Source organism: Henckelia pumila, chromosome 4 (assembly GCF_033568475.1).
Source record: "Henckelia pumila isolate YLH828 chromosome 4, ASM3356847v2, whole genome shotgun sequence".
In the NCBI taxonomy this organism is placed as follows: domain Eukaryota; kingdom Viridiplantae; phylum Streptophyta; class Magnoliopsida; order Lamiales; family Gesneriaceae; genus Henckelia; species Henckelia pumila.
In genome coordinates this window covers 3185845-3199220 of record NC_133123.1, presented here as the reverse complement: position 1 = coordinate 3199220, position 13376 = coordinate 3185845, and the positions used below count along the sequence as shown (strand labels likewise).

General features: G+C 33.0%; 3 protein-coding genes across 4 annotated transcripts; 2 read left to right on the top strand and 1 right to left on the bottom strand.

The window, feature by feature from the left end:
- The first annotated feature begins 529 nt into the window (after positions 1-529).
- On the top strand, positions 530-3369 carry LOC140866562 (ABC transporter G family member 26). Its single transcript, XM_073271580.1, has 9 exons — positions 530-709; positions 814-1103; positions 1214-1369; positions 1443-1626; positions 1747-2025; positions 2118-2402; positions 2496-2780; positions 2879-2986; positions 3100-3369. The coding sequence occupies exons 1-9, from the start codon at positions 530-532 to the stop codon at positions 3367-3369; spliced, it is 2037 nt and encodes a 678-aa protein (XP_073127681.1).
- An 801-nt stretch (positions 3370-4170) lies between these two features.
- LOC140860894 (uncharacterized) lies at positions 4171-6781 on the bottom strand. 2 transcript variants are annotated; one of them, XM_073263894.1, is made up of 8 exons: positions 6636-6781; positions 6364-6511; positions 5808-5899; positions 5688-5729; positions 5496-5583; positions 5178-5274; positions 4648-4748; positions 4171-4545 (listed from the first exon to the last, which is right to left on the bottom strand). In XM_073263894.1, the coding sequence occupies exons 2-8, from the start codon at positions 6492-6494 to the stop codon at positions 4422-4424; spliced, it is 675 nt and encodes a 224-aa protein (XP_073119995.1). In that variant the 5' UTR covers positions 6495-6511; positions 6636-6781; the 3' UTR covers positions 4171-4421. The 2 variants fall into 2 exon arrangements, with proteins under 2 accessions (XP_073119995.1, XP_073119994.1); XM_073263893.1 differs by having other exon boundaries at positions 6364-6717.
- Positions 6782-8108: 1327 nt separating this feature from the next.
- LOC140860895 (peptidyl-prolyl cis-trans isomerase FKBP16-1, chloroplastic) lies at positions 8109-10723 on the top strand. Its single transcript, XM_073263895.1, has 8 exons — positions 8109-8207; positions 8774-8962; positions 9095-9129; positions 9496-9589; positions 9757-9817; positions 9947-9992; positions 10116-10186; positions 10469-10723. Exons 1-8 carry the CDS (start codon positions 8149-8151, stop codon positions 10544-10546), a joined length of 633 nt encoding a protein of 210 aa, XP_073119996.1. The 5' UTR covers positions 8109-8148; the 3' UTR covers positions 10547-10723.
- Positions 10724-13376: the final 2653 nt, after the last annotated feature.

Below are 13376 nucleotides of genomic sequence, written 5' to 3'. Positions count from 1 at the left end.
CCAATGCAATGGGTATTCATTTATTTGCTTACGTTTCAATTCAACGAACCCATCACCATGGATTTTAATGATCACCAGTTGATTTATTCTTCGTCCTTTTGAACAAATTGGTCTTCATTAAGGATTAGTACTTATATTTTATATGTCGCTAACTATAATTGAGCTGTGCTTTAATGTTTCTATGAAATAAAGGTTTGATATGTTTTCCATATGGATATTATCTTTAGCTTTTAGTTCTGTAAAACAGTTTTTGTAAAGGAGTATTGTTCATTTTAACTTTTCACTAGTAATTCTTTCAATGGAATCAAAGTCAAATTGTTGCCAAAAAATGTGTTTATGGGTAACTAAAAAACAAGTCATCTAACTCTGTAGTTGGCCATAGAAAGCTTGCTGCTCAACAGTTTTCGTTATTTCTCACGATATCTAGGCAGGATTTTGGTCTGTTACAGTTTAGTTTACTGTATAAAAAACATTTATTTCGTTAGCTCAAGTATAGCTGTTTTATGAATGAATACTGCTAGAAGATCAAATGGAAACTCAGATACAAAACGAAATCGAAGATTTGTCACTTGCCCCTCCAACCATGATTTCCATGCAGAACTCGGCGTTCACCACTCAAACTTGTCATAGAAAAAATAGTTCAGAAATCGATATCGATGAAGAAATGTCGAGCACAAGACTAGAAAGGACCATCCCCATTTTTCTCAAGGCAATTCTTAGTCTTTTAAGTTCTTTTTTTCCCCGCTGTTCTGAAAATTGTTTGTGATTGGTTACTAAGATGAATCATTTAATACTTTTTATTTTTTCCTGAAGTTCTCAGGTGTTCAGTTTAAGGTAAAAATTCAGAATCCTTCTTCTGTTAATCCAGTCAAGGCTGTTGTGTCCAAGTTAAGCTTCCGTTCGAAAAGTGAACAAGATAGATACAAGCATATATTGAAAGGAATAACGGGAAGCGTTGGCCCCGGGGAGATCCTAGCTCTGATGGGGCCTTCTGGAAGTGGAAAAACTACTTTGTTAAAGATATTAGGCGGCAGACTGAGGGAAAATGTTAAAGGAACTGTTACTTACAATGATATCTTGTATAATCCAGCTCTAAAGAGGAGGTAAACTTAAAAATCAGCTGTTGTTTGAACTGATTTCTCTCTGAAAGAATTAGCAAGAGGAGAATCAAGAATCGTATTCAGTTCAGCCGATGTTTTCTCGTTTTTTGCAGGATTGGTTTTGTGACACAAGATGATGTACTTTTCCCACAATTGACAGTGAAAGAAACATTGGTTTTTGCAGCTTTCTTGAGACTTCCTAGCACCATGAGTCATCATCAAAAGTACCAAAGAGTAGCGATGATTGTAAAGCAGTTAGGCCTTGATAGGTATGTCTCAATTTCATCCTGATCTTTCTTGAGATGCACTGAAAATGATTATATCAATCGCAACTGTTTGTAGATGTCTTGGTACAAGAATTGGTGGCGGTTTTGTTAAAGGGATATCTGGTGGAGAAAGGAAGCGAACCAGTATCGGGCATGAAATACTGGTAGATCCTTCATTGTTGTTGCTTGACGAACCAACTTCAGGCCTTGATTCAACTTCAGCTACAAAACTACTCCAAATGCTTCAAGATCTAGCAAAGGTACATAACATACTCTACAGAGCGTCCATCTTCAACTGTTTTTGTAATGATCCTATGATGAAATAACGAACCCGCAAAATTACTAACATAAAGTTTTACTTAATCATTTCGAACCAATAGGCAGGAAGGACAGTTATTATAACTATCCATCAACCTTCAAGCCGGATGTTTCACATGTTCGACAAGGTGTTGCTGATATCAGAAGGGTATCCGATCTACTATGGGAAGGGCAGAGATTCGATGCAGTATTTTTCATCGTTAACATTTACTCCTGAGATAGCAATGAACCCTTCAGAATTCTTGCTGGATTTAGCAACAGGACAAGTGAATGACATCAAGGTTCCAGATGAACTGTTGGCATCTCAGGGGAGTCAAGAATACGAAAAACTTGTTATAAGAGTGAGCGTGAACTCGCATCTGTTTCCAGACATTTTTCAGAGCTTTTCCCTTTATGTTCCAACTATTTTCTAGTAACAGTTGTCTTATGACAGTATCTGCAACTCAAGTACAAAGTTTTATTGGAGCCAAAAGAAATGGAAGAGATACATCGGATGCCAAAGGCTCCAGAGCGTCTTCAGTTAGCTATTCAAGTGAAGAAAGATTGGACCTTGACTTGGTGTGAACAGTTCAGGATAATATTCAAGAGAACATTTAAAGAGAGATGGAGAGATTATTTTGATCATCTTCGGCTACTTCAGGCATTTGGAGTGGCTTTTCTTCTAGGCCTTCTTTGGTGGAAATCCAATACTGCAACAGAGGCTCAACTCAGAGATCAGGTTGCGTCAGCGTTCTTCATCCTCTGTATATATCCAGTTATAAATTCACCCTTTTATCTTAAACAAAAAACGTATTTTTGCATCCAACTGCAGATTGGTTTGCTGTTCTACATCTGTATTTTCTGGACTTCTTCATCCATATTCGGGGCAGTTTACGTCTTCCCATTTGAGAAGATATATTTGGTGAAAGAAAGAAAGGCAGACATGTACAGATTGAGTGTTTACTATGCTTGCAGCACGTTAAGTGACATGTTAGCCCACATTCTGTATCCAACTTGCTTCATGTCCATTTTGTATTTCATGGCTGGATTCAAGAGAACAGTGGAATGCTTCTCCTTCACCTTAGCTGCAATACTACTGATAGCTGTAACCAGTCAAGTAAGTCAAAAAACAAACATTTTCTTAATCCAGCAATTATTTGTTAAAATTTCGACCATTTCCTATGCTAAATTTTGATGTATAATGAGGGTGAATAGGGAGCAGGAGAACTATTTGGAGCTGCAGTAATGAGCATCAAAAGGGCAGGGATGGTTGCTTCCCTTGTATTAATGTTGTTTCTTCTCACAGGTGGCTATTATGTTCAGGTAGTAAAATTTGAATGAGCAAACGTTCAAAACTTGTGCATGGCACAACCAATTGATTACCCATATATGATCTGGAACTCACAAGTCTCAATCAATTACTTCATGCGATGCAGCACATACCGAAATTCATGCGATGGCTCAAGCACGTGTCTTTCATGTACTACGGCTTCAGGCTGCTGCTGAAGGTGCAGTACTCGGGGGATCAGTTGTACGATTGCGAAAGCAGGGTCGGTTGCCGAAGATTGCAGAGTTCGCCGTCATTTGACACGGTGAACTTGGATGGCGGATTACAAGAAGTTTGGATTTTGTTGGGGATGGCACTGGTTTACAGGTTCTTTGCTTACATTTGCTTGCGAAGCAAAGTAGATACGTACCACATTTGAAGGGCAGAAAGTACGACTGAATTTCGAAATTGTCAAGTCTTGTTTACATTTTCATTTAAAAAAAAAAAAACTAAATCAATGATTTTTTCCTATTGAAAATTTTCATTTTATGCCCAATTAAGAGAACAACCAATCGTCCCTTGGCTTTTGGATTTCATTTTCTGCCTGTCCAGGTTATTCATTTCGTGCTAGTGGCGGACGAGTTGTCCAATAATAATAATATTAATAACTAGCAACTGAGCACGTGAGTGAAACATAATATGATTGTACATTTATTTTTTTTGAAAATTACAATTTAATTATCATATTGTACAAAAATAAATATGATATAAGATTTAATAAGATAATTCTTTACATAAAATATAAGAAATTAAGCATCACTACAAAATTAAATATGTTCAAGAGTTAATATATGAAAAGATAGATTTGAAATTAAGAAAAAAAGCTTCACAAAAAAAACAGTTACTATTCATCCCTCTTACTTTATTAATAGTATTAATAGTATAGATAATAATAATAATAATTTTTTAATCAAATTTCGAGCGTAAAATTTTAAAATACGTAATTCTGATCCATACTAAATTGCATCAATTATTAAACATTTGTGGCTTAGTAATAAAATACTTGAGAGAGGATCACGAGGGTATAATAGAAAATGCGGTCCCAAAAGTAGGTAGGAAGATGCAGGTTGAAAAGACATTTGATTAAATTTTATGTCTTTTAATCCTCACTAAATACATTTTGATCTATTAAGTACAAATGGTCGATATTGTGTTTCAGTACTAGCACAAAAACAGAGACTTGAAAGATTTGCAACCACTTCACAATTTTAAGCACCAATAATGTACTGTCAACATAGCACTAGGCAAAACAACCAGCTAATACACGTGTATATTACAATCTGAAAACATTTTTCAAGAAAACATCAATCACCGACATTTGGAAATTGAAAGAGTCAGACCAACGAAACATAACTTCGGTGTTTACAGTCAAAAGAGCCTACATAAGGTTCACATCACCGGGTATTTGAACCAAAAATCTATCATGCTGTGTTATTTCATGTACCTCTGAAGAAATTTTCGATGGAAGTCATTCCGGATAGTGTCATTGATGAAGCGCTTCGCTGGTTTAGACTCACCACGAGCTTGGTTCTTGAAAACCACATCATCATCCCACCTGAACAAATAGAGAGTTGGGAGGACTTCTTGAGATGTTAGCAAACACAACATCATTGTGACACGAAAGAGTATATAAATTCTAATAGGCAGTTCATGATACCTTCTCTTCACGCTAAAGGAAGTCGCGTTATTTAGCAACGGATTTCCACGTAGCAACTGCTCTTCTTTAGCTTTCAGTTCCTCTTCTTGCTGTAGTCGTTCCTGCCAAAAATTCAACAGTAATTATTTATACATGCACTATGAGGAATTGAGACAGTAAGCAGCACCACCCGATTCAAATATAAGAGTCAAACAGATATATCAAGGGAAGTAAGCACTTAAAGCGCTTGTATCTAAATACAAACACATCAATCATGCAAAAGGAAATGATCTAAAACCAAAAATATCATAATGCAACAGAGTAATTTGCACTAAGATGCAGAGCTCAAATTTTGTGGTGCCGAGGTGGCCTGTAAATGCTAGAATGTCCAGTGTATGGAACATTAAAGCACACACTGCATGGGAGAAAAACGTTTTTGTTTAAACATAAATACAAGTTCCATAACTGTGACAAACACCATTAACAATGATTTGAAATAGAGCCGACTACAGAGTAAAATCATGATACAATGTAACTGACATAGAACTCACTTCTCGTTCTTTCTGCTCTGCCTTTTCTCTCCTCAAACGTTCGAGCTCGGCCAAAAGTGCTTCTTCATCATCCCCGTCGTCGTCGTCATCATCCTCACTAGCAACAGAAAACAGTAATCATTATCCAGTACAATTTGGGACATTTCACAACAAAAATGTAAGGCAAGAAAAATAGTTAAAAGGTGGCAAAAAGATTTTAAAAAAGACCCAAAAGGATAATATAAAATAGAGTGAAAAAGGAAAACCACAAAAGTTCTCAAGTACATTACTGATGAAAAATTAGTAAAAGAGTAAACGAGAATGGTCAGAAGCACAAACCTTTCATCATCAGACTGATCTTCCACATCAGCATCATCAGCATCAACACTTCGCGGAACAATACGATCTTCGATGTCTCTCTTGGACCCTGCAAATTGTGGTGCCTCGTCATGTCATTAAAGCAATGAATAAAAATAAATAAATTCAGTATTTTGTTTGAAACTCCAAATCAAGCTACAGGGTATCATTTACCTTCAAGAAGTAGCTGACCTCCCTTTCGACGTTCTCGATCCTCTGCAACATTATAAATGAAGTGTGATAACATAAACGAATACACAAAGATGGTAGGACAAGAAGTTTCAATAAACTAACCCTTAGATGAGAAATGCCTTCTCTCCCGCTCCTCCAATTCATCTCGGAGATCCCTTCTTTGCAGCTCATCCTGAGTGTCTTGTCCGTCCTTTCTGTGTCCAGGCATTGAGATAAAAACATTAAAGGTTCCAAAGAGCTCAGGCACAGAAATGACATAAAAAGATGACGAATTCAACTCCCCATTCAATGTTAGAGGTGGCATAAACTTACCACCTGTTAATTAAGCCGCATTCATATACTATACTGACTGAAAAATGAAAAGGATAAAAATTAACACGAATCCAACGATCCTTTTTAAATGATTTCAGAGTCATCGTCGTCTCTTCATCCAGACAATGAAGAAAGGCAACCAAAAGCCAAGCTTGCGCAACATGATAAAGGACCAAGCTTTAAGATACCGTTCATTCATTTGCACAATTGATTAAAACAAAAAAAGAAACAAAACCAAATTAACCATATGCTTCATCACAACATAGAATCATTAAATAAAATTGAACGATAAGTAACACCGCAGTATTGATAGACCAAGGAAAGGGAGGGGGAGCGAAGAACAAACCTAGGCTTTAAGGTAGTGTGAGAAGCGATATCCCTCGAAGAGTACTTTTGAGATGGTCCAAAAATCCTAGTGCCCCCTTGTTCGTTTCCTCCTTTAGCGGGTGCCCATGTAGGTCTAGCGGCGGTCGTCATATCGAAACCCTAGATCGCTGGGTATCCAAATTCAAAGCAATTGCAGCAAATTAATCAAGATGCGATGAGGAGATACCAATATACGAGAGAAACGCGTAGCTGAAATTGCAACTTGATTGAAGAAGTTAGGGTTTTTAGCACCTTCGATTCGATTTTGGCCACGAAAAAGGAACAGGAAGAGCGTACTATTGATTGGACAGTGGCGATCAACTTCTCGGATAATAATGCATAGATTAATAAGAACATCAAACTATCAAATATAATGTATTATTTAAAAAAATATATTAATGCTATTACAATTTTTTTAAAAAAAGAATTCTTTTACTATTGACAAGAAGTATGATACTTATAGATAACAAACTTTATAATGACCCAAAACGATGAATTTCAAATTTCCCATAGAATTCGATTATAAATTTCTAAAAAAAATTCTCAACTCATCTGAAAATAAAGGGATGGAAAAAAATAGGGACCTAAATTAAACAAGACTTTAGTGAGTTGTTCTGAGCTCGATTCAATAAAACTTTGTTTGAGATTGTTTAATGATGTTCATTATGATAAACAAACGGAACTCAAATTTTACAATATTTGTCTTGTGAGCTTATAAGTCAGTTCTCCGAAAAAAAACATAATTTTGATATTTAATTTATAGATTATAAGGTTTATTTATGACAAATATAAAAATATCTATTAAATTTATCTATCATAATAAAATTAAATTTTTTTTAAAAAAATTATTATATTTTATTTTTACCTAAATATATGATTTAGTTTTTAATAAATTATATGAATATCTAAATGTGTAATTCATATTTTTTAAGTTCGTTTAGGTTCGAACAATCTTATGACTTATTGATATATTTGTTAAACAAAATTTGAGTTCGACTCGATCATTTAATTAAACTCAAACATTTAAAAGCTTGTCTCAATCGATTATATTCTTGAAAAAATGCATTTCGAAAATTATGAGACAATATTTATCAAAGAAAACATTAAATCCAATTGAAGATATCTGATCTACATACAAACTATAAAAATGTAAACAAAAAGTTTTTTTTTTTTAAAATTGGAGATATGTTTGGACAGAACAATACCATCAATTTGTTTTGTCTATGCTACTTGTGTGGTTTATACAAGATATTTTTATGAACATCTGATTCAAAAAAAATATTGATTTATGCATCTTTCCAAAATTACATGGAACCAGTTTGGATTTAGAATTTGTAACTTTAAAAATAATTAAATAAATTCGGTTTTTTAAATGTTTTTATTTTTTAAAAAAATAGAAACGAGTTTGACATTCGGGTTACGTTGAAAATACATTTGTTTTTATTTTTTTTATGTAGTTAAAAGCAAAAACTCAAAATCTAGAGATTATAACTTTTAAAAATATTTTTTTAAACCCATTTAAAACTACTTTTATAACCAAGCACTGTAAATTTTAAGAAATATATATATATATTATTAAAAAAAAAAGGTTTTTTATCCGTCCAAACTCCAAATGGGCTCATAAACAAAGCCCAAATTCGCGATAACAATACCCGATCCGACTCCGCACTAGGCAGAGACCGCAAGTGTTAAGGGGTCGGGCTATAGCTTCGACCCGGGAAAAACTGGATTCGCTCAAGCAATTCTAGTCCAAACGTCTCCAACAATGGAACCTCCTGCGCTTCAATTCCGTGTCCAATTTCTCAAGCTCTCCGGTTTTGCAAGGTGAAATCCATTTTCGTTAGTAATCAATTATGTTTCGTTTTTCTTGGTTTGAAATTTAAATTATAGTATTGGGACATGCTGCTCATTTGGTATATTACCATTCTGAAAATCTTTCTATGTTGTTTGTGTTTTTTGAGTTTGGAAATTATTGTTTTTTCCCCTTTTTGTGGAGTTAAACAGCAGCTGGCAGTGTTTAGTTCTTCAATCTTGACAATCATAATAAGTTCATAATGCGCTCTGTCTCACATTGATGACATCATATGTTCGGGAAGTTTAAATGAATTAGAGATAATACATTTTGTTAAGAAACTTTCAATTTACTGCATTTTTTTAATCATTATGATCATCTTTCATTGGATTCTGGATCGATGTGGCCATAATAAAACCAACTCTTGCTTATTAACATTTTCAAGAATCGACTATAGGCATGGTGTCAACGACAACTTAGTACTTTTTGCATTACATGTGATTTCGATCCAAGTTGTTTATAGCTTTTTACTGATGTTTTTTGGTTGTGTGCTCTGAGTATAAAACCCTGAGTTTCAGTTATGTTTTGAAGACTACAGTATCAGGAGAATCCAAGAATTCAAGGTTGCTGCACAAAAACAATGGAAGGGTGGATTTCCAGCGATTGCAGCCCAGAAATTGCCGAGAAGAGCGATTCTGCCACTCATAGGAGTTAATATGATCTTCGCTAATGTCTGTGCTGTTTTTGCTGCTCCTGTGAAGGAATTGAAAGAACCAGAGATGCTGAGGTAAATGCTGTTTGAAATTCTTTTATTCTCTGATATTATTCAGCAAAGAGACACAATGCATATACCTGTAGTTCAGTACTCAGTACTGTAACTGGTTCCTTTGTGATGGCTACTATGTTTTGAAGCCTGCAGGATTCTGAAGCTCGCTAGTGGAGTGAGAATACAAGGTAAAATCGTCTGAGTGTTTAGGGCCAAAACTTTTGTTCTATACTTCTATGGGTTCTTGAGTACGAATATAGTAGTGGGGGCTTAGGGTAATTCTTAGAAAAAACAATATAAATTCATCATATGAAATGTGATTTGAACTTCAGTCTATCTTCCTGTGTACATCTAAAAATGATTATTCAACTGCATGTCACATTCAAGTTTTTTTTTCTATTTTGAAGAGTATATGTCATGGGATGGTGAATAAAGCTACCTAACCAATGTGCCCAAGAAATCTAGGTTGGCAGGTTGGAAGCGGTGCAGGGAAATAAACATTTGCATTAAACATTACTTCTGTCGCCAATTAAGTTTCTTGATATCTGTTGCAGACGTTGTTGAAGGTCAAGGTCGGGAAGCCAGTGAAGGTGATCTCGTAGAGTTTAATTATGTATGCAGGCGGTCAAATGGATACTTTGTTCATAGGTATGATTGCATGTTAGGAAGTTTTAAATGGAGTTATACTTTAATTATTCTGTCTTTTCTTGTAAGGTTTATTGATATTTGCTTTGCTTTATTCATCCCCTTTGACTTTTGTTTCTCTTTGCATAAATCATGATTTTGAACTTTTGATGCTCGTTACTTTCCATTAGCTCTGTTGATCAATTCAGTGGAGAGAGTTCTCCTGTCATACTTCCTCTGGATGATAAGCAGGTTAGATTGATGCTTTAATAGTAAGAGTGGAATGAATTTGTGGGAGAAAATGTCACACATTAAACATCCTGGTCCATTATCTTTGTGTGTCTCTTGCATATAACATTTTGCTTTTGAATGTGATTACAGATAATAAAAGGTTTGAAGGAGGTTTTGATTGGCATGAAGGTTGGAGGTCGGTTCAAACTTTTATTGCAAAAAATAGTTATAGAAGCTCAATGGACATGTAACATTACATTTGATGTTTCTTATAAATATTATGTACACATCTCCTGGAATTATATTGACAATTCTTCAGGAAAGAGAAGAGCTTTGATTCCTCCTTCTGTAGGATATGTTAGCGAGACTTTACAACCGATTCCAGAAGAGGTTCGTATATATCTCTGCTCTATGAACTTTCCATCCTGTGTTTTTCAGTTTTCTTTTGGATGTATTCACCTAATCCATTCTAGTTTTGCATGGAAATACATTCTATTGCACATTTACATTTAGACTAGACGTAATGAATTTCGCTATTCTTGATCTTTATGGTATGATGTGTTGATGACTCGAGACGACATTCCATAGAAAAAACTGTTGGACTTGTTCATGTTAACATTTTCTCGGATGACTCGTGCTCTAAGCTCGTGCTTGTTGGTTGTTTGGTTGCAGTTTGGTCCTCGCCGGAGCCTTTTGTCTCATGCAAAGGAGCCTTTAGTTTTTGAAGTCCAACTTTTAAAAGTTCTCTGATTTCATGCATCGCTTCGAGAAGTCTTCTTGTAATTATTCAATTCACTGCGTTTTTTCTTTCTTTCCTCGATTCTTTAACGGAGGATTGATCTGGGAGATTGGTTAACATATGAATCCATTCTAACACGTGGATGAAAGCATTGTTTATTATGTTTCCTTTATTATTAAAACTAACATCCAAAGACACACTTGTCGCATTAGCATATGTTTATATATATATATAGAGAGAGAGGTTGTGAATATGATTATACATTATATTTGTTGTATTTTTAGTATCTAAATATAATAGATGAAAATGGTAATTTTAAATCATCACATGAGGAGTTTATTTTGAATGAAATGAACAAAAATGTAAATATAGATATAATAGATGAAAATGGTAATTTTATAGATGAAAATGGTGAACATCATGCTCAATTCTTTCCTAAAAAGTTCAAAATGGTGTTATTGCAATTTTTTTTGGGTTATATAATATGTATACCACTTCAAAAATTAATTTTATGAACTATAACATAACATGAGTAATACAATTTAAAATAAGAATATGATATAATTTGTAGCGTAACTAAGTGGGTGTTCGGCTGAGCTTATAAGCTCTCATAAGCTCCACAATTTTGTTTGGTCTTATTTTAATAATTCTCTTCTCCAAAATATCCCTCTATATTTTTATTAATTATTGTCTTATTCTCCACAGAATTTACAAACCTAACAAGTCTCTCTCTACGCCGCGACTTCTTTTCCTAATAAGGTTTTTGTTCTAACTGTTTCTATTTTTTTTTCTTATGAGTTTTTTTAAAAAATGTCTGACATAGTATTGAATAGTATTTATCTACAATTTTTATTTGAAATATTAATGATACATTAAATTTTTAATTTATTTTTTTAGTTTTTCTAAATTAAAATATAAAATAGATTTAATTATATATATAAGTTTAACATTTATTTATAAAAGTGTAAAACTACTTCATTTGTTTATATATATATATATATATAACAATTTCATTACATTAATAATATTATACCCTTTTGGTAATTTTGTCAATAAAAAGATCTTAAAATATCAAACACATCAACATCTTTAAGTTGTTTAAAATAAGTTTATTCAAACACTTTAACTGTTTATTTTTAATATAAGACCTAACAACTTATAAACTCTTAAAACAACTTATAAGTTCTAGAAGATTATAAGTTGTTTTTAATAAGTTTAGCCAAACACCTTCTAAGACACTATTGCAATCATACGATGAAAGATGTATAATATATGAATGATAAATCTATACATTATGAATAATATAATCATTTATAATTCTTGTTTTTTTAAAAAAAAATTGACTTGAATATTGGATTAAACGAAGATATATAATCGTGCCAAACATTGGACGAAACAATTCATTATCATTCGCACCCTCTTGAGTTGTTTGGTGGAATAGTTAAGCACTGATCAACGATCATAAGTTCAATTCTTACTATCAATTCTCATTATCGACATTTTTTTGAGTGAGTTTGTCGCACAAATTTGCACAGCTGAGTTTACATAACTAACATGATTTGCGCGTTATTACGTTAGTCTTGTTACATTGAGTCTAGCCAATTCAAATTGAAGGATTGCAATAGGAGGCGGAGGGTAGTTTCATATATTAAACCGTTTGGTTCGATTGATGAGATGAATAATACATTTTAAAAATTATATAATGTAATATAAAATAAAGAAAAAATGATAGTTAATATAATATTTGAGTTGATTGATATATTATAGTTTATTTGGTTTGATTGATTAAATTTTATATAAAAATGATAAATTACCATTTTGTTCTTTTATGAATAAATAAAATATGAATAATATTATTTATAAGGGTAATATAATTATTTAAATTCAATGATTTGATTGACGTAAGATAAATGATTAATAATTTGATTCATGTAAAATAAATAATTAATTGGTGGATAAATAGTATAACGATAAGAAAACATGATTGGATTGGATAAGTTATGTATGGACTAATAATAATCGCATCAAACGGTACCTTGATAATAATAATACTCCATTCGTCCCATATATATTTTCTTCTTTAGATTTTCACACATATTAAGAAAAATGTATTGAGAAAACAAATTTTAAATAAACTTCATATTTTATCCATATTCAATGTATTAAAAAATGAATGCACAATTTTCAAGGTGTAGTTAATAGGGTATATTAATAAAGAAGTGTAAAAAAATATTACTAAATATGGTATATGACTATATATTTGGTACAAATAAAAAAGAAAACGTGGACAATATAATTGGAACGGAGAGATTAATATTTTGTAAAAAAAAAAAAAAAAGGAAAAAAGGAAATTGTCATTAGCAACAAATCGTGCGTAAAAGAGATAATTCCTAAATATATCCCTCTAGTTTCATTATTGAGCCAATTATATCCCTTTTGTTTTTCGTATCCTGAAAATATCCCTTTTCAATTAAAAAGTGTCTCGAACATGTCATTGAAACTAGATAATAACCTATTCTGCCCTTTATTTCCCAATTTTATTAAAGTTATGCATAAGCTCATCATGCTTCCGTAAGATTAATTAAAATTAAATAACTCTTTGACCATAGTGTCGTCGGGTCATACTTGCCGAGTTTTACGAAGTGCTCCTCACACTCAACCACGCAGTCGCAACAGATGGTTTCTGCACAAGCTCCTTCAACGACACCCAGCACAGCTTTAATTCATTTTCTACTTTAAGGCATATGGTATATAAAATTAATTATAAAATATAAGCATGGATGAACAAAAGACTTAGGAAATTTATTCAGACAACATATTATTACATAAATCAACCTCTTT

Bases quoted from the DNA above. Each gene is read 5' to 3' on its own strand.
- LOC140860894 (XM_073263894.1), bottom strand. From the start codon at position 6,494: ATGACGACCGCCGCTAGACCTACATGGGCACCCGCTAAAGGAGGAAAC. The intron at 5,900-6,363 runs GTTTGTTCTTCG...GCCTGGACACAG, and splicing joins CACACTACCTTAAAGCCTAG to AAAGGACGGACAAGACACTC. The intron at 5,730-5,807 runs GTTAGTTTATTG...ATAATGTTGCAG, and splicing joins AAGGCATTTCTCATCTAAGG to AGGATCGAGAACGTCGAAAG.
- LOC140860895 (XM_073263895.1), top strand. From the start codon at position 8,149: ATGGAACCTCCTGCGCTTCAATTCCGTGTCCAATTTCTCAAGCTCTCC. The intron at 9,818-9,946 runs GTTAGATTGATG...ATGTGATTACAG, and splicing joins TTCCTCTGGATGATAAGCAG to ATAATAAAAGGTTTGAAGGA. The intron at 9,993-10,115 runs GTCGGTTCAAAC...ACAATTCTTCAG, and splicing joins GATTGGCATGAAGGTTGGAG to GAAAGAGAAGAGCTTTGATT.
- LOC140866562 (XM_073271580.1), top strand. From the start codon at position 530: ATGGAAACTCAGATACAAAACGAAATCGAAGATTTGTCACTTGCCCCT. The intron at 710-813 runs GCAATTCTTAGT...TTTTTCCTGAAG, and splicing joins CCATCCCCATTTTTCTCAAG to TTCTCAGGTGTTCAGTTTAA. The intron at 2,026-2,117 runs GTGAGCGTGAAC...GTCTTATGACAG, and splicing joins ACGAAAAACTTGTTATAAGA to TATCTGCAACTCAAGTACAA.